The sequence below is a fragment of the Emydura macquarii genome, unplaced genomic scaffold (genome assembly GCF_026122565.2).
Source record: "Emydura macquarii macquarii isolate MOO-44397 ecotype Brisbane River unplaced genomic scaffold, CSIRO-AGI_Emac_v2 contig_767, whole genome shotgun sequence".
In the NCBI taxonomy this organism is placed as follows: Eukaryota; Metazoa; Chordata; order Testudines; family Chelidae; genus Emydura; species Emydura macquarii.
Genome location: NW_027130904.1, coordinates 149628 through 177283, shown reverse-complemented (window position 1 = coordinate 177283; position 27656 = coordinate 149628). Strand labels below are relative to the sequence as shown.

Sequence of the window (27656 nt, the reverse complement as noted above, 5' to 3'; positions counted from 1 at the left end):
AAGCACTGGGGTCCTGGGGGCTCACAGGCGCTGGGGAGCACCTGGGCGCACTGAGCGGGGGAGGGGGCAGGTCAGCGCAGGGAAAGGCAACAGGGGTACGGGGAGGAACAGGGGCAGGCACAGAACAAGGGCGGGGGAGGGAGGAGCAAAAAAGCCCCAAGGAGCGGGGCAGGAACAAACAAAACTGCTGAAGGGCGGGGCCGGGCGGGGCAAACAAGCCAAACACTCGGGACCAGGGAAGGACAAAGGCAAGGGGCAGGCTGAACTAAACGGGGGGCTCCAGAGGGCAGAGCAGGGAGCAAGGGGAGCCCTCCGACCCAGCAAGGGGAGGAGGGCAAAGGGCAGGGGGACACAGGCGCCCAGGTGGGCTCAGGTGGTGGGAAGGAGCCAAGTCCGTGCTGCCGCAAAAGTCCCAGGCAGTCCGGGGACAAGCGGCCCAGCTGAGGGCGAGGAGGGGCGACAAACGGTGGCTGGGGGGCAGCAGAGGGGGCGACGACGATGACAACGGTGGTGGTGGGGGGCCGGAGCGGGGAGCAGACGAACCGGGGGGGGGGGGGCTCCACGCTACCCCCCCCACTCCCCACAGACACAACAGTACCTGGCCCCACCACCACAAGAGCAGAGGTGGCACAGTCACTCAGTCTAGAATACAGCCCCCTCCTGAGCACTTCCCCAGCAGCAGCAACGGTCGCAGGGATGGCGAGCAGTCCCCTCCTCGCAGGCGCAGCAGCAAGCACAACAGCAGCAGCAGCAGCAGCAGGCTCCCGAGCAGCAGCCAGCCCAGGAAGGCCTCCTCACCGGTGGTGCAGGTGGTGGTGGCGACAGCAGCAGCAATGGTGATGGTGGCTGCAGCGGCAGCAGTGGTGAAGAGGCCGCTCCCCCCTGGCCAGCCAGGAGGGGGGCAGGCCGGCAGGGCCCCCAAGCAGTGGTAGCAGCAGTAGCAGCAGCCCCAGGAGCTCCACAACCAAGCAGGCTCCTCCACCGACAGTAGAAGAGGGCTGGAGGGGAGGGATGTGAGTCCCAGAATGCTCAGGGCTCTGTTCCCTGCGGACTGACTATGTACCATCAGGGGACAATTAGAGGCAGCTGGGGCCAATGAAGGACCAGCCAGGTGCTTCATAAAAGCTCCCCGCCCCAAACAGTCAGGGCACAAGCTGGAGGAGTGGGGGTGCCGCGCCGCGCCGCGCCGCGCCGCGCCGCGCCGCGAATAGGATACGGAGTGCTGGCTTACGTGGAGGAACAGATGAGAGTGGAGAGTCCTGTGGACAGAGAAAGGTACCTGGCTCAAGGAGCCAGAAGGAGGGGGAAGACTGGCCCAGGGGAAGACAGCGCAGCTGGGGAAACAGTGCCAGTAGCAGATAGCTGCTGCTCATAGGGCCCCTGGGCTGGGACCCGAAGGAGCGGGTGGGCCCGGGTCCCTACCCCCCTCCTCAGGGAAGGCGGGTACTGGACACTCCCTGACCCACTACGAACTGTACGAGTGTGGGACTCACTAGAGTGGAGCGGACTATTTGCCACAAGGTGTACACTAAAAGTTCTCTAGTGTGCTTTAACATAGTGCTGATTGATATATTAAAATGCACTAGTGAACATCACAAAGATTTTTAGACATCTACATAAAACTGAAAAATTGCTAAAAATAAATCCAAATGTATGAAATTAATTAAACCAAAAAACAGAAGCCATAGCTATATAGCAAATGATCAAGGGTCCTTTTCCCCTTTACTTGCAGTTCCTCTAGGTAAGCTTGACTCTGGCTATCATTTCAATTTGTAGAGAACAATGATGAAGAGAGGAATTGTATTCACAAAATTACTGAAATTACTCTTTGCCCAGCTTTATCATTTAATCATCAAGCCTCTTTGGCAGTCAATCTCAGGTTATTTCAGTTATCAAACATTACTTCAGATATGTGAATATACATTTCCAATAATTCTCTTTATAAAACACAACAGTCCATGAAAACTGCAATCGGACTGCCATGTATTCCTCCAAACAAGCACTTTTACGAACACCTCCATTACAAGTTTATACTTGCTAAATTATTTTTAATGTTGTCATTTGAAGTTCCATTGTAGTGAAAAATACTTTTGTAGAAAAATTCAAACAGAATTAATTACTGTGTAAATAGTATTTTTTAAAACCTGCTAATTGGGTTTCTTCAGCTTTCTTCCATACGAGATAAAACCCTGGCATAAATCCTCCTCCTATACCAGCAGAAGGAGAAAAGAAAAAACTAGTGTGATATCATTCCGCATCTTTAAAAGGAGGCTCAACCTGCTCTCTTTAATTCTGCCAAGTAATAATGAAAGTCATTCTACTAAAAATCTACCAAAATAGTCTTCAGAAGAACAAAATCTTAGAAAGTGAATCCCCAGTTCCACCGGCAAAATGAAAATATGCAGTGCATAGCTGGCATATGTGGTCTTGGAGAAATTAAATTATCAGGTAAAAAATGACCATTTTCCCATGTTCCTTTCTGCCTGTCCAGACATGACAAACTTCAACTGCAGCACTCAATTCCAGAACACTGTCAGTACCTAAAAATTTTTGAGTTGTACTACATTACAGCATGCAGGCCCTGTTTACAAATTGAGGCATATGAAAAGGCAGCTACAGCAAGCCTGTAATTGTAAGGTAGGTAAGGCACACATGGTAGCTGCTTTCTACAGTTCCGAAGAGAAGGCAATCCCTCTTGACTCAAGAAATAAACAACTCTTATGAAATGAGACCTCACTGAAGGCAGGGCCTCTTTCTCCAGGAAGGATAAACTTTCTTAATGCAACCTCTCACTCAGTGAACTTGGTAGTCTTATAAGGTTAATAAGCCTTTCTTGGGAATAAAAAATTATAAACCATTGATCTGAATTCCTAGTTTCCAGACTTCTTTTAGATTGATATGAAGAGTCCTCCTTATACCAGGATTGAGATGGTGCTTTAATTTCTCATTTCAAGGCGCTAAACAAATCACGTTAAGAGAGAATCCTTGGGGCAAATAGGAAGGGGAAAACCATTTGAAGAAGAAACTGGGAAGAGAACCTGAGCCTTAACTTTATGAAAAACCAGTCTGAGACTGCTGCAGAATAGAGCGTGAAGCTTCCCCAGTCCTCTGACTATACAAATGACTAGCAGAAAAGCAGCTTTTACAGTGAGAAGCTTTTCTCTGAGATATTTCTTAGACTCATAATGGAAATTCAACTTTTAACATACTCTAAAGTAACACTCCTTCCCCAGATGATAATTTATGGAAAAACACTTCTTTCACATTTGATAAAGACCTAATCAAACTCTACCTGATGTTGAGACTTTCCATTCCCTTCAGTGAGTACTGGATCGGAGTCTAGTTGCCACAAACACCCAGGACAAAATTGTAAAATTTAGGACAGTTCCAGCCAAATTTAGACTGCTGGCAACTTTGGCAGGGTCAAAGGTGAAATTTTTCCCAGGATTCCTGCATGATTCCCTGAATGGCTTTAAAGTGGTTCTGGTCTGAAAAGTGAATCTTAAAAATGGCATAATGGCATGTTTATTCTCACTCAATTTCTTAATCCTATATGCTCACTTTACAGACTCAGCTTGGGATCAGAGAGTTCACCTGCGTTATTTGCAAAAGAAGATGTGCTAGTGGCATGGCTAATGGACATAAAAAAGCAGTGAAAGTGTGTTTCTGTCACCCATGTCAGCAGAGATAGCAGATCTATTGTGTAAGAATATAACATTTTTTACAGTCACTTTTCATAGTAGAACCAAACATGTACTTTTCTGGTAGGCTTTGGGTCCCCCATGGTCCTCCCCAAATAGGCATCCAAAGTTATGCAAACAGTTCAAAGGAGGACGTGAAAAAGACCCCAAAAGCAAATTGCCCTACAGTCTGGTCAGAGCACTCTCCTCTTGAGTGGAGCTGGAAAGGACCCTGGGTAAATGAAAAAAGAAGTCTGAACTTCTGGGATGTAGCTAACTAAACAACATGGTGATTGGCATATCAAGGAATATATATTTAGATAGCTCTTGTTCAGCCAGTGGCATCTTTTAGTCAGAAAAAGGAGGGAGTCCTCAGAATTCTAGTGAACCAGCTTGTGTTTGCTGGAAATTGTTGAGGGAAAATGATGGTAAAAGAAGCCAAGTGATCTGGAGTGAGACCCACACAATGCTAGGGAGAAGGGGTGAAGAGCACCTTGAATTTGGGAGAGGGAACTTCTTTTCTGATCTGGAAGAAGGTCAAATTCAAGAAACAGATTAAAGAATTGTCCAAAGTGAGCAGAAGGAAAAGGCCTCTCCTCATGCAATCACACATGGCACCTGAACTTATTATTAGAAGGGCATCTTGTGGAGGCTGAAGTGTCTGCACAGAGCTGACCAGAACTCTTCTCCAGGAGCATGAAAGGGTCCAGACAACAAGAGGTACAGAAGACACCAACTGATGAATTGATCATCCCTTACCCACAGCTAGAGTTCCTTCTTCTCCTGTTAACTAAAGCAGTTGCCACAACCTTGCTTGAAGAGTAAGTAGCACATACAGTAAGTAGGCATGCCTGGTCCTTTCAGAAGAGAAAAAACTGATCTAATGGGAGTGACACCAGAACTCACCGCTGAGTATTCCTGATTGTGACTGGATACAGTGATATATGAGAAGGAGAAGCAATCCACTGGATTTGGATCGGTGGAGCCCCAGCCCAAGCAGGAAAAAACAAAAAACACGAGTTATATTTTATCCATGTTCCTTGTACAGAATTTCATTCGATGACAATCAGATGTTATTTGAGCAAGGACTGGCTATTAGATGGTCATATATTTGCATGTCACAATAACTAAACATGCTGAAGTCTATATCAAAATTAAAATAGTAGAAACTACACTTGTGTGTTGTTGGTTTTTTTCCCCCCCATACTGATAAATAAATATTCCTATACATACAAAAATATATGAATTTACTACAGGAACAAATAGTTCCTCATAAACACATGGAACAAAAGATTTGATAGAAACATCGTTTTGAAAGGAATTAAAATTATTTCTTCTGCAACATCAAAGGCAGTATCACTTTAGAATGAGAGTTTCCTAGAATACAAAATCTGCAAACAGGAAGTTTGTTCATAATTATTGAAATCATATATGTAACGCAAATCACAGCTCAGAGTATTGTGGCTTAACTAATACTTTTTGGCAAAGTGCCATATTGCAAGGTTTTTCTGTATTAATGCATATACACTACAAAGGTGTGCATGTCTGTATTCTTCTTTCACAATGCAATAGATACAGAGTCATAAAATACTGCCAAAACAAAACAGTACAGCAACTTGATTTATTACATGCAGATTCTTCTGCATTGTTGCTTAACAGTACACTGGTCCAAAATTACTAAAATACTTAAAAAACTATACATTATGTAAACAAAACATAAATAAGACAGCATAGTTCTTTGTACATATAGTTTGGTACAGATTGTTAGGGATCAGGAATATGTACAATTTTACACCATGGGCTGGATTTTTACAATGCTTAAATATTTTTTTACAGAAACAAATCAAATAAAAATAAGAGTTGACAAAAATAAAAGACATACTGTTATAAACATGCTGACTAACAGTTCAAATTGTAAAATGAAACATATAAATGTGCAAATGTCTAAACTCCTTTACACTAAAATCAAATTTTATGCTTTGCAATGTATATTAAACAGTTTGGGTCATTTTTGACCATTTTATTAAACAATCCTTTGAAAGCTTAGCTTAGAGGGAAATTGAACAGATCCTCCCCCCACATCTTCCACAAGCAAACTGAAAACAGCTGCACTCTAATATAAAGTAATTAAAAGAAATCAACTATTTAAAGTATGTTTCAAACAGTGTAAGAAATGCTCAATAGTTATAATGATTTCCAAAGTCCAAAGAATGCCCCAAACATGTGAAATTGGCTTATTCGCTCTAAATTCAGGATGCAGCTTTGTCAGATTTACCTAGGCCAGCTGACTGAAAAGCAGGGAAGACACTGGTAGGATTTATGCTTTTGGACATTGCAATAGGAGACAGGGATGAAGACAGAGAAGAAACCACTTTTGATGCTGGAGTATTTACAGCATTCAAAATGGCTCCTTCTGGGCTGACCAACAGTTTCTTGATAGATGTATCTAAGTGAAATACTGAAGTGCAACTTGGTAACTGAGGGTTACCAGCATTTATGGCAGAAACCAAAGAAGACTTAGCTAAAACATTAACTGGGGATTTTATTACTGGAGACATAGACAGTGTTGTTGTAGAGGGTGGAGCGCATGATTTAGCAGCAGTGTTTACTATCTGTGGTGTTGCATGTACGATGGGCAGAGTGTTTGCTGTCCCAAGAGAGTTCACAATTTTTGTAGAGCTTTTCAGAAGGTGTCTGGATGTCTGCCAACTTAATGAATTACTTTGTGCTAGTGTGATGTTCTGGGGAATAGTATTAACAAGTGGTACACCCTGAGCCCCTTGGCCATTGTTAATAACAAAAGGAGGCCCATATTTTGGATTAGCAGAGATGAGAAGAATATGGCTGCCTGGTCCAAGACCTTGTGGTGGAACAATAAACCGAGTGCCATTAATCATGATGTGAGTTCCAGGTGCCAAAGGCGTACAGGTGTTGATAACTATTTTCTGTTGAATACAAGTTTCATTCAACTGACCCATTGCCTGGTTAGTTACAGTTGGTGAAGCAGTATCAGTCTGAATGACAGAGGCACCTGGAGCACAAGAGTAAGCATGAACTGGTTTTGTTAAACGAGGAGGCATCTGCTGACATGGGAGAGAAGCAAAGTTGGAAAAACTAATTATTTTATCTGTATTTGGTGAAGCTGATGGCAATACATTTTGATGTTTGTTAATGTTTGCATTAGTTGGCACTGCAGCTGAAATTCCTGGTGACTGAAATTGCACCGGTGTGGGGGGCTGTCCTTTTGGAAGGGGCAGACATTGTGCAGCAGCTGAAACTGCTGTCAAATGAGGAATTGTTTGTATAACTTTATTGGAGGCTGCAACAGGTCCAGGCAAGGTAACTGTAACTGGAAACTGGAAAGCAGATGATACACTTTGAGACGATACTGTTGGTTTTGTAGTTGAAATAAGAACAGACGAAGCAAGATGTCCTGTTTTCACAGTTGATATGGCCATAGTGTTTCCAATATTTGACATACTTAGTCGATTAGCTAAAACTGGCCTTATTCCTGAAGTGTCATTTCCACTAACTGAAATAGTGGGACGAGTCCCAACAGAAGTTCCACTTGGTGTCACCGAAACAGAATCTAAACATACATTTGTTGTTGTTACTGTAAAAGCATTTGTTGCTTTTGTTGTAACACCTATAGATTTATTAGCAGATGTAATACTCTGGCTCACAAAACTTGAACATACTGGAACCAAACTACCACTTGTTGACAAAGGCAAAATAAAACCCTTGCTGTTTATGTCATCTGTTCCTTTAGGAGCTGCAGACTGCAATATGTTAATTGGTGGAACATGCTGTGCATTGCCTGTGGTATTTATAATGGCTTGACCTATGTTTAGTCCAATTTTAACATCTTTTACTTGAGACACAGTAGGTGATGAACTTACTTTTATTGGTGCTCCCATTGTAGATGGAATTAGAAGTAACTGACGTTGTTCTGGGGTGTTAACATATGTTTTCCCTATGGAGGAAGGAAGGGCCTGTTTTAATGATTCTGCAATTAGACTGGTGTTTGATGGGCTACTTGGAATTGGAGTATTAATTAAAACTAATTTCTGGGCACTAACACCAGTGGATGTTGGAGCAGGTATTATATTTACTCCTGTAGCTCCACAAGGAGAAAGAATAGGTGGATTTGTGATCAACATAAATTTCTGAATTGGAGTACCACTGATCACATCTCCATTTGTTGCTGTAGCAGTCTCAGGTTGTGTAACAGGATATTTTTTGTTTTTAATTTCAACTGCTTGCTGTGTTGAAGGAGTCTGGGTAATGCCTGTGTTACTTTGTTCAGTATTTCCTGAAGAAATGCTAATTACATTAACAGTACTGTTTGGAGCTGCTGGCAACAAAGTGTTATTTGATGAAATGGAGGAAAAGAAGTTAGGAGAAGACACCTGTTGAGTTTTCTCTATCACTTGATCCAAACTGCCACTAGTGGGGAGCTGACCTAATGGAAATTCGAGATTTTTCCCTATTATCTGGTTTAAGCCTGCAGGAATGGCTGGAATGGTTACAGAAGACGCTGAGGGTGCAAACCCAGAAACAGAAGACTGACCAAACAGTGGGAGACTAGATGTGGCTGTTGCTACGGATGAAAAAGTAGAGGTTGACAATGTTGTGGGTTTTGGAATAAAAAATGCCTGAAGTTGAGGTGCATAAGTGAAAATTGAATTTGGAGATAAAGTATTAGGTGAAATCTGGTCTGGGTTTGTCTGTACTTTAACAATTCCAGTGTTCCCCCCTCGTGTTGTGACAAGAATGGAGTGCGAGTCTCTTATGCACACTGTTTTCAGCTCCTGTTTAGCTTCACTGGTGTCACTAGTCTGCAGTGGTGCTAGACTTTGGATGGAACAAGTAGTATTCGTAGATCCACTTAGTGTTGTTGCTGATGTCAAAGGCTGACCTATTGTGGAAACAATGGATGAAGCTAACGGTACAGGGAATGTGGCAGATGAAATTGCAGTCTTGGTTTTGCAAGCCTCACTTTGGCTCATTTTAACTGCTGATGCTGATAAGTTACTTGTTGAAGTTACAGAGGATAAAGATTGTGATATGTTCACTGGACTAGTCACTTGTGACAAATGTGTAATACTCTTGTTAAAAACTGTACAAGACAGTTGAGTGGTAGCATCTACAGTTGGGTTTACAAGAACCGGTGCTAAAGAATCATTAACATGTGCTGTCTGTGGGAAAGATGTGCAGTGCAGCTTTGCCACAGCTTTTCCTTCTTTGTGATGTATGAGAAAGCTTTTGGGTAAAATAAGAACTTGCTGCATGACTTTTTCTCCTGTTTTAGGGTCAATCACAGGCTGCATTTGAATCTTCACTGAGCTGTTATTGAAATCTATTGGTACACAATGGCCACTTGGCATTTTGTATACCATTTGTAAAGGACTCTTTGAATTAGTCTGGCAGGGCAATGCTGGCTTTAGTGGGGATGACTCCACAGGCGATATAACTGCCTTTTCAGAAGCAAATATGTTCATGCCCATAGGGGGTGTCAGCTGATTTGTTAAGGTCACTTTGTTCCCAATATTCTTAGCAAGCAAAGCTTGGATGGGTTTGGTCCCTTTTAGAAAGCTTGATATTGATATTGCAGAATCTGTCAGGGCAAACGATACTGGAGATGGTAGCTCACTTTGTTTCAGTTCACTCAAACAACTGTCGGTCTGCATCTCACTTTCTGTGCTCTCAACCGTAGTCTCACTTATGCTTAATTTAACTTTTTTCCTTGGTGAAATGTCTTTTGTGCTCTCATCCAGGTAACTATTTTGCTTGGACTGACGTTTCATAGATTTGGGCAGTGTCTTCTGTATTTCTTTAGAAGTCAATTCTTTCTTCAGCAGTCTGCTCCTTTCTGCAGGAAAATCTATTTCTAATAGTTTCATTTCGTCTGCAGAAAGAGTTAAAACAAGTAATTGTAGAGATATCACAAGTTACGTTTGCAACTGACACAGCTATAAGATAATTTATTAGTGTTTATTAGTATAAAAGCAATGCAGTAATTCATAAGCATGCTGTTATGTCAAGAACAGTTTCTGATGTGATGACAGTACTAATCGTCTCATTAACTGCATGCTTAAACACATTTTTTAAAAATCCCCAATAACTTAGGCTCCAGCCAATTTACACTTCAAATCCTTCTGAGCAGGCACAGAATTTCATTTCAGAAATCACTAAGTCCAAAAGTTCTAAGCTCTAAGTTATGTTGGGGTGCCATTTCAGCTCCCCCCCTCAAAGACCAGAATCCAGAGAGCACAAAGGCAGCATCAGCCACTTTGCCCAACCTTTCTCTCAGCTATGTTTCCCAAGAACTGAAGCACAGAATCTAAACCATTATAATTCACTAGAGTAAAGATAATATGTAATACACAGCAACAACAAAAAAACAAAAAACCACAAGAGATGTGGGAAAACTGGTCACTAAATCCCACTTAAGTGCTTACCAAATTCTGAGTGATCTTTATGCAGGATCTCCAGATGCTCTGCAGATTCTGAAGATTTACTGGTTACTGCATTGAAAGATTCTTTTCCAGTATCAACTTCACCTTCTTCATTACTCCATAATTCTCTGGTAAATTTATCATGGTCTGGCTGTCTTTTGAAATCATCAAAGTCCTTCTTCAATCGAGACCTTGAACAGAACGTCAGGCATGATGACTAACTTCTGCAACCTATTTTAAATACTTTATTAAGGAAATACTTAACTGTTCATACTTGTGCCTATATTTACTGCCCAAAAACTTAGTTAACATATAGTTAAGATTGCCTAGCACAGGTTTGGCTAAAGTTAAACTCTCTGAAAACCAGGAAACAAGCTATGGTAACGTCTCCCTTCTTGCCACAACCAAAATTCTGTCCCCCAGGAGCTGGCAATAGGTACTGGGACCAAATCAAATCTGACCTGTTGCTAACAATATCTGCCACTTTCTGTGTTGTATCCAACACAATTCTATGCCATCATTTGCCTTCCTGCACTTTCACAAAGCCTCACTATATTAGGTGTAGCTGGATTGGTTCAGGGATGAGTTGTAGCAAGTTCCCGGAGCTCACTCTGACATCTGAGGAGAGATACAGCTGCAGCTACAGAAATCAGGGATCTCTGCTTTCTGGATTGTGTTATTTAGTAGGTCCAATTAGATGATCATAATGTTTCTCCTTGGCTCAAAAAATCTAAGAATATATGAAAGAATTTTTAAAAAGCCTCAAGTCTCAGGGCTGATACATCAGCTGCCACTCGCCTCCAGTGTCTGATATGATATTCCCTTAGATATACTTCAGGAAGATGGGACTATAAGAGTAGCTTCACTCCATTTTAAACACTATTTTGTATATTCTCAGTGTCCACCAGAACTCCACATCTGTCCTAGCATTCACACACTGCCATGTACTCTCTTTGTCCTCTGTTCTGCACTACTGCTCTGAGGAGTTCTACAGTTTGTTGGAATATATCACAGTGAACCAGAAGGATCAGACATTGCTAACTAAAGGTGATGACCAAGGGGGAATCCTTAGTACTAGGTGTTAACAACTAGCAAGTCTTTGGAGGTTTGTCTAGAACAGGCAAAGTGGTCAAGCGTAATTTACAGAGCTGGAAAGACCTATTAACAACATTTTAAAATCAGCTTCCCTGATGTGGAACTTGATGCTGGTCATCAGTTGAGGTCAAATCTGACACCAGTTGAGGTCAGTCCAATCAGGTAATCTGTTTCATGGAAATCAATGCCAAAGTTTGAGCCATGAGTGCAAAAAGAGTTGTAAGAACAGGATAATTGAATTGACAGTTAAAGGTATTGTATCTCAGAACCCTGAGATCAAATGAATCCAAATTTGCACCATTAATTCTACCCTGGGCATTGACTTGGCATAATAATTCTAAAGACCATTTGAGTATGCATGGGAATTTTAGGGCATTTGGAATATCAGTGGTTAAACAGAAAGCTCTGCTCAACCTTCTCTATGGAGTCATTAGCACTCCTCCATAATACTAAAACATCTAGCTCTTTAAATTAAAACACTGTCACATAACCACAAAGGATCGTTGTTACCATGATTTTAGCATCAATTAAGTATATTTAAAAAAAAATATAATTCTGTGTTTTGTTCATTTCTCTCATATTATTGTTCTGAAGAGTACCTAATTACCTGTTTCTTTGAAAAGCCTTCATTAGCTTAGGTTCCCATGGTAACAATTCATTTAGCAGTCGTATCAATGTACAGTGCAATTCCTTTACTGCTTGTTTCCGATGGTACCATCTTCCCTGCAAACATATCAATACCATTTATCTAATAAATATATTAGTCTGACACCAATGTCAATGTACTTCCATGCAAGATATAAAAAAGAAAATTCAAAACTAAAAACACATTACATTTGACTTCATCAATGCTGTCCATTCTCAGCTTTAATAGAGCAAATGCCAATCTTATATAGCGTATTTATATTGCAAACAAACCCAGAAACAGACTCCTCAAATAAAGGACTCTTGCAGAAATGTTTACCTTTTTAGGATGCTGAAAATTGGGACTAAGGTCCAATTCTGCAAACATTTAGACATGGGCTTAACTTTACTTCCATGAATAAATTTAAACATGTGAGATAGTCCCATTGAGCTCAAGGGAACTACTCACGTATGTAAAGTTTTATGTATAAATGTTTACAAGATTAGGGCCTAAAATTATCACAGCAAACCTGAACATTGTTTTTAATTAAATGTATATATTTTATAAATTATATGATTTACATAGACACTTTACAAAAAGAAATTTATCATAATTTTTCATATTATAATCTTCTCAGAAAAATTATTTTTGGGACTCAGTGGACCAAATCCCAGATTCTCTCTTGCCATGGAGGATACTGACATAGTAAAGACAACATGGTTCAGCTGTAGAAATAGGGACAAGAGTTGGGAACTCATCTACAACTTCGATCTGCACCCTTAGCTTGCTACAGAGCTCTGCTCTATAAGGGCTATCTGTACGCCAGAATGTATGGAGTTTTGGGCCAGCTGACTGGAGGAAGAGGTGGATTGGGGCCTGGAGTGCAGCTCTTCAATAGTCTGCAGTAGTGACCTCTCTATGGCTTATTGGAAGGATTCCTTTCCACCCATCCCCAGAAGACTTCCCCAGTGCACCACATGATTATTCAGGTTGCTGGATTGTTTGAAAATTTAGTTCACTATTTTTATTATGATGGGCAATCATTTGAATTTTATACAGCAGAATGAACTACTTATTGTTCATTGCTTATTCTTTAATTAAAATTACAAAAAACAAGGTATTTAAATGAAAAACTATACATTAATGACAATTTATGCTTAAGATTTAACATATAGAAGAGTCAGGAAATTATGTGTTTTAATTTCCCCATGTGTAAGTTGGTCACGCTGCACATATTAAATATTGAAGGAGAAAAGCTGTCACCACATATTATAATAAAAAATGTTATATATGTGCAATCTAGCCTAATTAGAATTCTGATATTGATTGCTCATGTGACTAGTGAATAGAACTATTTACAGTAGTAAAACAGTGTTAGTTTGAGTAGGTTTATTTTTCATTTTAAAGACTATATTTAAAATACCACACAGAGAATTACAGAAATAAATGCATTTGTATATCATATAGTACTACTGGAATACATAAAATGGATCACACTAAAAACAAAATATTAAAATAACTAAATAGAATGTGACTCATTTCAGGACATTGATACTGTAGATGTCTTGAATTCAGCACAGGTTAAGACAAATAAAATAAAGAGGGATTAATACATGAAACATGACTTGGAAGGAACAAAGAATGATGGAATAAACAGATTTTTTGAGGCTCTATTACATCTAGAGATGACTGATATTCTGATTTGGGCAGGGAAAGCAGAATTTATATTAGGTGGATGGGGCCATTCAATAAACTTTTTATTTTAAAGTTGTATCATGTGCTGACCAAATTGGCACAAGCATAGGCTTTAGAATAAGAATGGACTATGATTTTTTATTAGATTAAGATCACCTGAGAAGGGAACATCAGATATGTAGAGGTCACATTTCTCTTAAATTAAAAAGCAAAATAGGAAATTCTAAATGCAATTTCTTAAGAAAATTCACGTCATCCAGATTAAAATCTCTGGATAACTCCATATTTTGTTTGTTTTCCCAATCATTTCTGTGTGAATATGATACAAAAAAAGTCACAGTTTATTTGAAATCTAGTTATCTTTTTGAATCTCAACTCTTCATTTTTCTCAGGATCCTGGATTATAGCTGTTGGAGATAAACCCACTGCATAACCCACTGAATAAAAATGAGTAGAATAGAATGTGCAGAGTACCCTTTCCTCATGTATGTTCAAAGCACACAATAGAGAAGAAAAAAACCTGTTCCAGTAAAACAAATGGCCTTGAATCTTTATCAGTTCAATGTCACTTTCAGCTCAGAGATAGTGGTGATTTGTGGAAAGGCCCTTGGTGGAACAAATGATCTCCTAGCATACTTCATACATAAAATTAGTAAAAAACAATGACAACAGAAAACGTGTTTATAAACCTGAGGTACATTACAAAACCCAGCATTATATTTCCTACACAAGTGCAGAATAATCAGGATTCTATTTCACATCTATGATAGAACATATAGCCTTGTATTCTTTATTACAGAAAAAAGTAATTCACAGCTATGGACAGGGAGCGGATTGAGCCAGCTCATGGTATTACATCTATACAAGCATTTCCCTGGTGGCCCACTAGTTTCCACAGAAATAAAACCTTCATTTAAAAATAGTATGTTTCTAGTCTCTATTGTCTCAAAAATAAAGTTCTGAATGTGACTTGATGCTGTGCCGAATCTACAAACAAATGGAATGAAAAATGCCTCTTATGACCAAATGCTGCTTTTCTTCTGTGGGCACTGAAAGGGCCATATGCAGTGAAACAAGTATGATTCTACTGCACAAAAGAAGAGGGTGTCAAGGAACACTACAGAAGGGGTTCCCATAGAGTGACTAATAGATCTGACACTTTATGATTCCACACACAACTCCTCCCCTCAGTGAGGGGGTATATATATTGGTTCCAACCATTACAAAATCCTATGGACTGTATTAGTGGAAGTGGAGATGCTCCACATCAAGCCACTGTACTGAAGATGTAAGGATCTTTTCCCTCAAACACTTTTTTAGCAGAGGTTCAACATTTGTTCTTAAGAGAAATGTGAACTATTACAATTTGTTTCCTTGAGCTTACTCCAGAGCATGATTAGAACACTTTACAGTCAACATTTTTAACTATTTCTCTACTGATCATTTTAACAGAAATATCTAGCAACTTTGGGATTGTAGGTGGAGCTTTAAACTGAGGACAGAGCTGGAAGAGAGTAATAGTAGTACCACAACTTTTTCTCCCCAATGTGACTCCTAGTTATAGGCAGTGGCAAAAAATAAGTATTTTTGTTCTGGAATCAATAAGTTATGATATTTGGATTTTTGAACAAATGATCAAAAGTTTGTCTAAAGCAAAATGTGCTCTTTAACTTATAACTAAATGTAACAAAAAGAAAAAAACCTTTAGCATTATGTGCTGAATGTTCCCATATGACTAAGTTTAGAGAGATAGTCAACAAATTCTGAACTTAAAACTTACCTTGTTTTAAAAATTAGGTTTCCGACATCCAGAGCAGCCATGGAATGCTGACTCCACTCTCCGTGATGCCCAGCAAACACTAGTCTGCTAATGGCATATTCATCATGGAACCCCAAAGCAGACTGGAGCCAGGATATGCATACAGGGGGTAAGGACTAAACTTTTATTTTTTAAACACACACACACACAACCACAATATTATGCAGTTTTATAAGATTTTTAAAAATTCTTATTTTATATCCTAAGGGATATAAAATAAAGAATATTAGGAATCTTACAAAACTATGCAATATTGTTCAAAAAGGGTGGTGGTGGAAGGAGAAAACTTACCTTACCCTTATAGGCCTGCTCCATTCTGCAGCGGGGTTTGGTGGAATGTGTGACATCACCAGTCTAGTGTGTTCTAGTGATGTTACATGGAGAGGGAGCTGGTGAAATGCAGCTGCTTTGGACATCAGACACCTAAAGAAAAAAATTGGTAACTTTTAAGTTCAGAATGTTTTGAATGCCCTTCTTGCCTTAGTTATGGGCCAACTCCTACAACAATTCTTACTCAGACTCACTAGTTTCAATAGGCGCTTTGGGTGACTAAAGAATGCAGGACTTGGCCTTATGACGGCATTTAACATACAACACACAGGTGCTTCCATTTTACTTAACTGCAAAAGTGGCTGCAGGTCAATGATGTGCATTTTAAATTCTGCAACATAATTTCCAATTTAAAAAAACCAAATATATATATAAAAATAAATAAATAAAAATATGTGGCTTTAGTTGTCAGTTGAAGAGTAGGATTGGAAACAAACAAAAATCTGTAAACTGTATTTCATATTCAGAAAAAACGTCTAAAAACTCATCACACATCTCTGCATTAATTATATAATTAAGAATTTCTTCTGTGGTTATGGAATTGACAGGGATATTATCAAACTTCAGCTCAATGTTTCTTTAAAAAATATCTGCTTTAACTTCAAGACGTGCAGAGGGAGCCAAGAAAATCAAGCTGTTCCCACAAATGAGACCTCAGTCTTTCAGTGGCTGACTATTAATATTAACAGTACTTCCTTTAACAGAAAATAAGTCTTAATTTCTAATACAAAATGAGTAATATGTTGTTTCTCTTACATATGTACTCTCTTAGCAGTCAAATGTGCAAGACTACAATAAAAAACTTCTGTAAATCCTAACCTAATGGTTAACATTTTTTTTCCTCATCAATGTCGCATCCCAATTTTACCTGGTTAGTTACAACAACGTTCTCCCCATAACAGAATCCTGAGAAGAGTACAACGATCAATGAAGTGATTGCTGGACTATCTGGAACTACCAGAACTCAACAGTGATCTCAGTGAACACAGCTATATGTTAGACCTCTGCTATACTAACAGACATTACAGAATAAGAAGTGGCAGGGCAGTGAGAAGCTGGCTGTAGTAAGAGAAAGTCTAAATGTAGGTGAAAATAAAATGTTTCAACAGTATGACAATTTTACAGATTTTTTTTATCCTAATGGAAAGGGAGTTGCATGTATAAATCCCTGTGCATTAAGATGAGAATATATCCCTTTACTCTCCACCCCAATGTAACCCAAAAGCAAGCCCAGATTTTGCACTTTGTGATTCCACTTTGTCATTGTATTTTTCACTTTGTTACAGCAGGCAATTCTCGAGAGAGAGTAAACTCTATCATTCACCTTTCCAACTATTTACTTTTTCATATTTACTTTTCCACAATCAGTTGGTTTATCAAAACAAGAACCTGATATAACTACATTGAACAAAAATTATAAAGGTGGTACACAAAGGACAACTGTATTTCATGTTATATGTTAGCCCTTAAAATTCAAAACCCACTGCCCTACAGGAATATACCATTCACAAAGGTGAATCAAAGATAATGAAACTAAGAGTCAACTAAATGACAACAAAAATACTTTTACCACATATTCATAAAAACAAGGGCTTGATTCAGCAAAGTTTCCATGGGTGCTATATGTGAAGTCTTTATAGGCTTACTTAGTTTATCAGTTGCAGAGCTTTAGTGAATTCACTAAGGCAGGGGTGGCCAACCAGTCAGAGACGAAGAGCCACATTTACCTTTTCAGTTTCCCCTCATCTCTTACCCTCCCTGGAAAATTCCTGCTGATCTGTCAATTTTGGCAGCAGCTTGTCAATTTCACTTGTCAGTTCCCTCCTCTCTTACCCTCCCTGGAAAAGCTTGTCAATTTCAAAGAGCCACAAAGAACAAACTGCAAAGAGCGCATGCAAAGAGCCCCGAGCCGCTTTTGTATGACCAAAGAGCCGCATGCGTCTCGCGAGCCGTGGGTTGGCCACCCCTGCACTAAGGTTTTGGTAATACCCCAATCAATTATTTATGGTTTCAAGAACTTCGGCAAGCAAGTTGTAGCAAGTCAGTCACAAAAGGGAACAGTTTTGCCTGTGTAAATTTGGTTACTTAAATGTCCCATAGTGTGATAAGACATTGGCGTGTTGCTGGAATCAGAGACATGGAAAAACCAGTAGTTCTACTTGTTCGAGTCCTCTCTTCTGGACAGAAACCAGTTACTGTAAATGGATACAAATCCTGAGCCCCACAGGCTTTACATTAACAACTGGCCAAAATAAGAATCACAAAATCTATACCAGTCATGTCCATCTTTTTCAGCCTGAGGGGCAAACAATTTCAGAAAACTTAAGGTGCCAAAAATCAATATTTAGGGCAGGTTCCACTCCCTTTGTACCATTCAGGCAGTGAAAGTGAAGAGAAACCACCCAAAAGTTTGCAGCTGCGGATTCCCCTGGAGCTATAGCTAGTATAGTCAGTTCTGATTACTCCCTCTATACAGCCCCTGGCACAAAGCGTGTGTTGGAAGTGAGAAGAGGAAATGGCTAGATCACACTGTGTATGACTCCTAGAAGATATTGCCAGCTAGCATAAGACAAAAGCAGCCCTCAGGATGCACTAACCTGGGCTGGGGCAGAGAATCAGGGAGATGTAACTGGTTGAATGTTTTCAGCTTCTCCTCTTTTTACCCTTTCTGGGGCTGCTGTGGCCTGTGTGGGGAAGGGGAACCACCACCCTTTGCTAGATACTCCCTTAGGCTCAGGCAGATTTGTTCAAGTTCCTTTTCCTGCATCTCTTTGACTCCTGCAGAGCAGCAAGAAAGCAAGCAATGAATCGATTCCCTGCATGTAGCAGGTAAACTAGCAGGGGAGCTGCTGGGCAGCTGCAGCAGAGAAAGGATAGCAGCAGCTCAGAGAGCACCCAGATCATATTAGAAGTAATTCTGTGAGGTGCTGCGGCAGCAAGAGAAGTGGCGGGAGGCAATGTGGAAGGACACAGTGATGAGGCTGATTCAAACTCCAGTTTAAAAATGAATGGTGCAGCTCATTTTCAATTCATAATCAAATACACGTTTTCTTCTTAACACGTCCTCCTCAAGGGCCATGTGTTGGACACTCATGATCTATACCATTAGGCTGCTACAAATCTAGCAGAAATCAGGAAATAGTACAGAAGAGGATCAGTTTTTCTTGAAGGATGAACATGACCCACGACTAAAGCAAAAGATATTAAATTGTACAGTGGAGTCTAGGATCAAGCTGCTTGATATATCCAGACACAGAATAACTGAAAAAACTTTCTTAGTAGGTCCACTATTTTCATTACTGTAGGTGGAGCTGCTAGGAACAGATAGCTAAGTTATGGTTACCTAACACTTTCCATTATATGACCCTGTTTTCAGTTGCTTATAACTTTGTAAACCTTAAAACCATAAAGGCTGAAATTTTCCATGCTACAAGTCTGCCTCAGGCTGAACTGTTTTGGAAAATTTCAGATAAAATGGGTTAGCCATTTCAGAAAATGAAATCTGAGGAAAATATGCTGGTTTTCCTACATTAAAGAATCTTACAACTATTTAATTAAGAGGCTCTAGTACCTTCATGTTTCGGAGCACAGACTTGAAACTTGACAGCACAGTTACCTTAATACCCAGGATATGCTTATTTTCCGTTCCTGTGAAAATCCACCCAAATTTGACCAAACAACAAAACTCTAAAAACTGCAGTTTGCACATGCTCAGAATAAATTCTCTGAAGAGTTAATCTGCATTGGGCATGCTCCATCTCTTCACAGTCCCTATGTACTGACAGTATAGCATTTGCACTAACCCAACAAAATGATTGGCTATGTTCCTTCCCAGGGCCTCACGACTTTCCTGGCAATTGCTCCTCCTGGCTCTAGGGATCCCCTGTGGTGCCTAGCAGAAAAACAGAGAATAGGGGTACTGTCTCTCCTGTCTTCTCAATGCTCCTGTTGCTAGTGTCCAAGCAACAAGGAGAAGGAAGAAGTATGAATGTATGTATGTGTCTATGAAGAAAGAAGTTTGGAATGACTAAACATCAGGAATAAAATCCATGGCGTAGTTAGGCTCTGGCATCAATTCTGCCATTTCTAAGAAGGAGTTAACTTTTTTGATACCAATCTCTCATGAAAAAAAAGAGGAGAGGCTGAGGGAACTGGGCTTGTTTAGTCTGCAAAAGACAAGAGTGAGGGGGGATTTGATAGCGGCCTTTAACTACCTGAAAGGGGGTTCCAGGGAGGATGGGGCTAGGCTGTTCTCGGTGGTGGCAGATGACAGAACAAGGAGCAACGGTCTCAAGTTGCAGGGCAGGAGGTCTAGGTTGGACATTAGGAAAAAGTTTTTTACTAGGAGGGTGGTGAAGCACTGGAATAGGTTACCTAGGGAGGTGGTGGAATCTCCATCCTTAGAGGTTTTTAAGCTGAGGCTTGACAAAGCCCTGGTTGGGATGATATAGCTGAGGTTAGTCCTGCTTTGAGCAGGGGGTTGGACTAGATGACCTCCTGAGGTCCCTTCCAACTCTAATATTCTATGATTCTATCTCTTGGCTTGGCTCAAAAATCTCAAAGCTTGGCTTTGAACTAGAGGGTGTGATCCTCCCATCATCAGATAAACTCAAGGACTCATTAGTATTAAAATACATTTCCAAATCTGGCAAAAATGAGGATAAATGATCAAGATCCTCTGGCAAATCTTCATATTAGCTTTTTAGCCAGCATTACAAAAACCTGATGGCCCTGTGACCAATCAAAAAGACAGTTTATGCTCCAATAGCCCTTAATCTTCTCTAGTTCAGTAGCCCTAGATCCTTAGTAAGACTGGAATCAACCTAAGAAGGAAAAGCAGCTGGTGGAATTGGCGCTTCTGATACACCCTTTTCCTAAAAGAAGGCTGATTCAACCCAGGAGACTAAGCTGTTCTTACTGCTCCTTTTAACTTTTCTAAAGTTGTTTCACACACTTTGAGTGAAAGAGCTTTCTCCCCTCAAACAGCAGGCCTATCACCTTTGCCTGCATCTTAATTGAAAGACCAGAATTTCATAGCTGTGTGCCTACAAATAGCAATTACAACCAAAAAGACATTAGTAGACAAAATCCTAATATTTACAAAAAGTAGTAACCGGAGTAACTATGGACCACACAACACAATATAGCAGTGACCAACTTTTAAGCTAAGAAAAATCTAACTAAATTTAATAGTACAACTACACAGTTATATCACATGATAGAATAGGTTAGTGGAGAGAAACTGAGGAATGACTTTGTGGGTGGGAGATTTTATACACTCAGTTTTAAAACAATGGGCTTGAGGGACATACATCCTCCCCCAGCAACGTTTCACTGTGGCAGGTAATACAACTCCTACAATGGGGATGAGCAGGGGGGATGTCATGAAGGAGAGAGAAATTCCAGTCGCTTCAAAGGGGTCATAACTCCAAAAAAAGGCCTCTGATAATTCAGCTTCTTCCAATGATCCTGCAAGAAGAGTTTCAGTGTCACTCTTTGGACTGCCACACACAGAGAGCCAAAAACAAAACAGGCCTCAAGAAGAGTACAGCTCAGCCCAAGACCATCAGATATAAAAAGCTGCTGAACTTTTTTTGGCAACGGGTTAAAAGAGTCTGGTCTTAACTATCAAGACACGATAATACACAATATAACATAGGAACTGCCATACCATAACAGCCTAGTTCAACTAGTAGTGTGCTGTCTCTGACAGAACTAGATGTTTCAGAGGAAGTTACAGGAAACCCCATTGTGAACACTTATGGAATTGCATCCCAAAAAGGGAATGTTATTCTTAGGGTTTATCCACAAGAAGACGTAGTACACACTAGTCTACCATGCATGAATTGGCTGTGTAGATCTTGCTACTAGATATTAGAAGTTCCATAGTACATTTTGACCTACGCTCTACAGAACTTTTAGTGAGTGGTAGCAGGGTCCAAAAGGCCAGTTAGTGCTTCACAGGCTAACGTGCTGTAGATTTACACCCCATCTTACCACTCAGTAAATCTCCATGCGGATAAGCCCTTAACTTCTGCCTGCTAGAGACTGGCCCATGCCCTGAAGAATGAAGATTTATACTGCTTCTATTGTAAAAATTTCTTATCTAACGTAACTGTAGATGTTACAACTATGGCTGTCTTCTTACCAACATAAATTTATTTGAAGCCTCTTAAACTTTCAATGATACCTCATGGCAATAAACTCCTCAGGTTAATCATCTGTGGTAAAAAAATTACTTCTTTTTATCAGTTTTAAGTTTGTTGCCTTATGATTTCATTGAATGTCTTTTTCTTCTTGCATAATGAGAAAAAGTAAATAGAAGCACATGATTTACCTTCTCTATAGCATTCATTATTTTGTATAATTTCTGCTATTATCTATTAATTCTCCTTTTAGTAAACTCTTTTTAAAACTAAACTAAACTCAGCCCCCGTCTTTTCATATTTTTAAATTTTTATTTTATTTGCAGGTAACATTTACATTGCTATGGCACCTAGAAACCAACCAGATCAGGGCCCCATTACTCCAAGCTTATACAAACATACACAATGTGATGGTCCCTCCCCCAAAGAGCTTTACACGGAAGTCTTTTCCTGACTCTGTGCATTGCCTGTATCTGCACTCCCTAATATTTATGCTGTATTCTTTTTGAGCTAACGTGACCAGAACCAATCACAGCATATATAAAGGCATTGTTATATTTCAGTTTAGAGAGCATTTATGAAAAATTTAGATATTTACATACCCTTCTAAAAGTCTTGCTGGTATTAGATAATCCATTATAGGAGGAACACCAGCAGAAGAGCACACATACAGCTATTAATTTTTACTGATGTACATATTTTGGATTTTACTTCCATATTGCTAATCTCAGCCATTCTGGTAAACCCCTCTTGGATTATTAGTCTTGAAACCAGGCTGCAGTCCTGCAGCTGAAAAATAATTTCAAATGGGGTCCATAACTGCAATTATGAGTGTTGTTACAGGCATCATTCTGAGTTTTTAAAGTGAAGTCTCTACCTTTCATAGTCCAGGTTAACATTTAATACCTCTTCCATTTCTCTAAACCTATCAAATCCACTTTTTTTTTTTTTTTTTTTTTTTTTTGCAAACAGAACATTTGTTATATATATCAATAATCTATGGTGACCTGAACATATGTCTTCAATCACCTGAAGCAATATAGGCTTAATAGCCTAATTTTCTGTCTAAAATACAGACACAAAGTGATTAAAAATTGTTAGGCATTTCTGTGGCATTTTTATGAACTCTATCAATTACAGTTGTCATAGATGAAACTTTTATCAAAAGGCAGAAAGGAGAATGGAAATCCATAGAAGAAGGGGTTTGAGAGAGAGTCAAATAAACAATGGGGTTCCACCACTTATGCTTTTAAAAATATTAATCTTGGTGAGAGTCTTTCCCTCTTTGCCACCACACCCAATATCTGCTGGATTCTTTGGTCCAATGGGTCTGATTTTGGCTTCTTGGCTACAGCATCTTGGGTTATGTGGCCCAATGTCTGCTAGGTATGAATCTGTCCCTCAATCCCAACTCTAAAGCCAGATATAATGATGGTGATCCATTGCTTCGCTTGAATGAACTCTGCAACAACTGACTATGAATACAAAAATCAGGCTACGCTGTATCTGACTACACATTTGCAGAAAGGGAGTAGTCAGACATCACATAACATTATGTGTCTACACCATGAGGCCCTGTGTAACCATGTGTGGAACTGGAGAGCTAAGCAGGACCACAATTATGTGGTTCCACACCTTGAATGGTGTCTAGCACCATAATGTGACCCTACGAAAGTGTGCTCACAAACGAACTAGAAATAAACCTACTCTTGTCTAGGGTAGTATCACCTTGCCCAAGCTTTACTGGATCAAAACCATGAAAAAATGCTTAAAGATAGCTATATACTAATTAATTACTGTTTCTTGACAGTAATTGCTAAGTGAACACTAATATAAACATATGATGGAAATAAAAAATAAAATCTTTCGGGCTAGTTAACTCTAGAGGCTTCCATACAACTACTGATAAAACACACATTTTTTACAATTGACAGGCCTCAGAAAATAACTGGAACAATTTTATACCCATACAAAAGAAAGTTTTTGAACATCACATACCGATTTCTTTCTAACGTTCTCCAGATCTTTGAGTTCATTCTCGATTTTTGTGATTAATTCCCTGAGTTCATCAAGATTAGTGCAAATAAGCTAAAAACAAACAAACAAAACTTGGTAATGCATCATTTAAAAATACACACTGAAGTTAAAAAAACTCATCTAAAAATACATTCTAATGCTTAAGTTTACCACTTGATCTTTTCTTTACTATCACAATTAATATATAACAAATAAGGAAAAAATCCCCATAACTTTTAGAGAAAAATCTCAGACAGACTTTAGTCTTCAAGCTTACATACAGATAGAGAAGCTGAAATTTTGATACCAGTGGCTTCGTCTCCATACGTTCTTACATAATTTACACTTCCCCATTTGTCAATGCCTGCTTCAGAGTCCAGGCAGTTTCTAACAGACAAACTCAGAATACAGAATGACACAAATCAGGAAACTTGTCCTAGTTCTAATTGTGCCTCTGAATATCTTCATGTATGCTGTACTGAACAACTCCTTAGTGAGTGAATGCATGCTAAAACTGAGCTGCAATTGGGCTAGTAATGTAGTTATACCTTGTTTTCATTTGTTTATACAAAGTACCAGTAAATAAGTGTAACTAGCATTTAAAATAGAAAGTCAACAAAAGACAATGTGCCGAATTCAGCCTTGATGTAAGGAAGTACAACTCCACTGACTTCAGTGAAGTTGCACATTTCACTAGACGCTCACAAAAGGTAATCAAATAAACACAGTTATTTTCACAAACTAACATGATTTGAACAAAAATAATGCATCCAATATGTCTGTCCGTTACAATATAAAGACTGTTACTAATGTCTTCAACAGATGGCTTGTTTTCTTAATATTTCCTTTCAGAACGTGGCTGTTAATTTCTTGATTAACCATGGGCTTGTCTACACTTAAAATGCTGTGCGGCTGCAGCTGTGCCACTGAAGTGGTTCTTTAGACACCACCTACACTGATGGGAGGGATTCTTCCACTGGCAAAGGTAACCCACCTCCCTGAGAGGAGGTAGCTAGTGCTGTCTACATGGGGATTTAGGTAGGTTTAACTATGCCACTGTGTGGTGTGGATTATTCACATGCTGACTAATGTAATTAATCTGACCTAATTTTCTAGTGTAGACCAGGCCTATATGTACTAACATAATGTGAGCAAATAGCAGAAGAATTATGGTTTACTGACATTTATGTCAACAATAGGCTTTTAATATAGAAAGTAGAAAACTATAATTTTTAATTCATATAATTTAATTTTAAGAACTGTAGGTGGGTGTAAGTGTGCATGCACGTGCATATCAGCTGACAGCAACTTTTTTCCAAAGGCTAGAACTCTGATATGATAAACTCTGAATGGTTTGTCACAGGATTTAAAATATCACTCAAGTCCATTTTCAAAACTTTCACTAATGATTACAAACATAAAAACTGGTTATTAACCTTTTATAAATGTTGTTCTTCAAGATACGTTGCTCATGTCCTTTCCATGTTAGGTGTGCGTGCGCTATGTGCTCCGGTGCTGGAGATTTTGCCCTCAATGGTATCTGTAGAGTTGGCTCTAGCGCTCTCTGGAGTCGTGCACATATTCTCCAGTATAAGGGGCACTGCCAGCTTCCCCCCCTGCCTCTCAGTTCCTTCTTGCCAGAACTCCAGCAAAGGGACAGGAAGGTAGGTCATGGAATGGACATGAGCAACAGATCTCGAAGAATAGTTACAAAAAATTAGTATCCTTTTTTCTTCTTTGAGAGCTTGCTCATGTCCATTCCATGTTAGGTGACTCTTAAGCAGTGCCTCTGGAGGTGAGCTAGGAGTTCATGGATGTGCCAACTGCAACATTGCTCTGCCAAAGCTAGCATCGTCATGGGCCTGCTGAGTGATGGCATAGTGGGACGTAAAGGTATGGATTGATGACCATGTCGCAGGCAGCCCTGCAGACGTCCTGGATTGGAATCTGCACTAGGAAAGCCTCTGATGATGCCTGCACTCTTGTTTAATGGGCTGTCACAATAGCTGGAAGTGTAACCTTCACTTGCTCATAGCAGGCTCGGATTCAGACAGTGATCCTGGATGAGATTCTCTGGGATGACACTGGAAACCCCTTCATCCTGTCTGCCATAGCAACAAAAAGCTGTGTAGACCTGCAGAAAGGTTTAGTCCTTTCAATGTAGAAGGCCTGGGCTTGTCTGGCATCCAAAGTATGCAGCCACCTTTCCTCATCAGTGCTGTGACGCTTTGGAAAGAAGACAGGGAGGAAGATGTCCTGATTGACATGGAACTGCGACACCACCTTTGGCAAAAAAGGCTGGGTGAAGGCGCAGCTGGGCTTTGTCCTTGTAAAACACCACATAATGGGGTTCTCAAGTTCAGGCCTTGATCTCAGAGACTCTTCTTGCCAAAGTAATTACCACGAGGAAGGTGACTTTCCACGACAGGAATAACAAGAGAGCAAGATGCTAGGGGCTCAAATCCTTGACAGGACCAGGTTGAGGACCCATGGGGGGATCGCATCATGGACCTGCGGGAAGAGCCCTTTTAAGCCTTTGAGGAACCTGGCTGTCATCTTATGGGAGAAGACTGATTTGCCCTGGATAGGAAGACCAAGACGGCTGCCAAGTGTATCTTGATCAACAATAGCGCCAGACTTTGATGCTTTAGGTGAAGCGGGTATTCTAAAATGGATTGCAACGAAGACTGAACCAGAAAAAAGTTCCATTCGGATGCCCAGTAGGTGAAGCATTTCCACTTACTCAGGTAGGTCCACCTGGTAGAGGGTTTCCTGCTACCTAACAGAACTTGCTGGACCTGCCTGGAGCAGGCCTGCTCCTGGAGATTTGGCCATGCAGCATCCATGCTATAATGTACAGGGAAGCCTGGTTCAGATGTAGGAGCTCTCCATGGTTCTGTGAAATCAGGTTTGGGAGCTTCAGGAGTCCCCAAGAGGCTGCCACCGCTAAATCTAGTAGCATGCCGAACCAATGCTGGCGAGGCCATGTTGGGTCTATCATGATGATCCACACTTTTTCTCTTGATCTTCAGGAGAACTTTGTGAATGAGGGGAATTGACAGAAAGGCATACATCAGGTCCCTTGTCCATGGCAGGAGAAAAGCATTGGAAAGAGCCATTGTAGAACCCCTGCAAGGAACAAAAATAATGGCATTTTCTGTTCTGTCTGGTGGCGAATAGGTCCACCTTGGGAGTCCCCCACCTCTGGAAGATGATCCTGACGACCTCTGGGTGAAGGGACCACTCGTGGCGAGAGAACCTGCTGAGGTGATCTGCCAATACATTTTGATTCCCTGTTAAGTGTGAGGCATCTAGGTGGATAGTATGCTTTATGCAGAAGTCCCAAAGGCGGAGAGCCTCTTGGCAGAGGGCTGAGGACCATGCTCCCCACTGCTTGTTGACATAAAACATGGATACTGTGTTGTCTGTCAAGACTGTACAACCTTGCTGAAGAGCTGAGGACAGAAGACTTCGCAGGCAAAGTGGATCACTCTGAGTTCCCTGACATTTATATGCAGAGACAGCTCCTCTTGAGACCAGGGCCTTGAGTTCTCATAGTGCTGAAGTGGGCTCCCCACCTTACGACTGAAGCATCCGACACTAAGGTCAATGACAGTCACAGGGCCATGAAGGGTACCCTTGTCATCATGTAACGCCTCCATGGCCTGACCACCATGCTAGCAAGGTCAGTATTGATGACAGAATCATTGAGGACCTAGTGAGTGACCTATGGAGTAGACTGATGCCAGCCACATCTGCAGGGGCCTGAGGTGAAGTCTTGCATACTGCATG

General features: G+C 40.3%; 1 protein-coding gene and 1 long non-coding RNA gene across 7 annotated transcripts in view; one reads left to right on the top strand and one right to left on the bottom strand.

The window, feature by feature from the left end:
- Positions 1-1175: 1175 nt before the first annotated feature.
- On the top strand, positions 1176-4852 carry LOC137149542 (uncharacterized). Its single transcript, XR_010918798.1, has 3 exons — positions 1176-1275; positions 3569-3703; positions 4373-4852. It is a non-coding gene; the product is annotated as an uncharacterized lncRNA (long non-coding RNA).
- Positions 4853-5287: 435 nt separating this feature from the next.
- BRD10 (bromodomain containing 10) overlaps positions 5288-27656 on the bottom strand; it is a 95043-nt gene continuing 72674 nt past the window's right edge. For 3 of the 6 annotated variants that reach the window (XM_067543031.1, XM_067543033.1, XM_067543034.1), the window contains 4 exons: positions 23847-23936; positions 11841-11956; positions 10142-10329; positions 5288-9588 (listed from right to left, as the gene is read on the bottom strand). In XM_067543031.1, the coding sequence (XP_067399132.1) occupies positions 5930-9588; positions 10142-10329; positions 11841-11956; positions 23847-23936 (4053 nt within the window). In that variant the 3' untranslated portion in view covers positions 5288-5929. Of the gene's footprint in view, positions 9589-10141; positions 10330-11839; positions 11957-20572; positions 21172-22450; positions 22638-23846; positions 23937-27656 lie in introns of those variants that run through there. The other 3 variants (XM_067543037.1, XM_067543035.1, XM_067543036.1) reach the window with 3 other exon arrangements.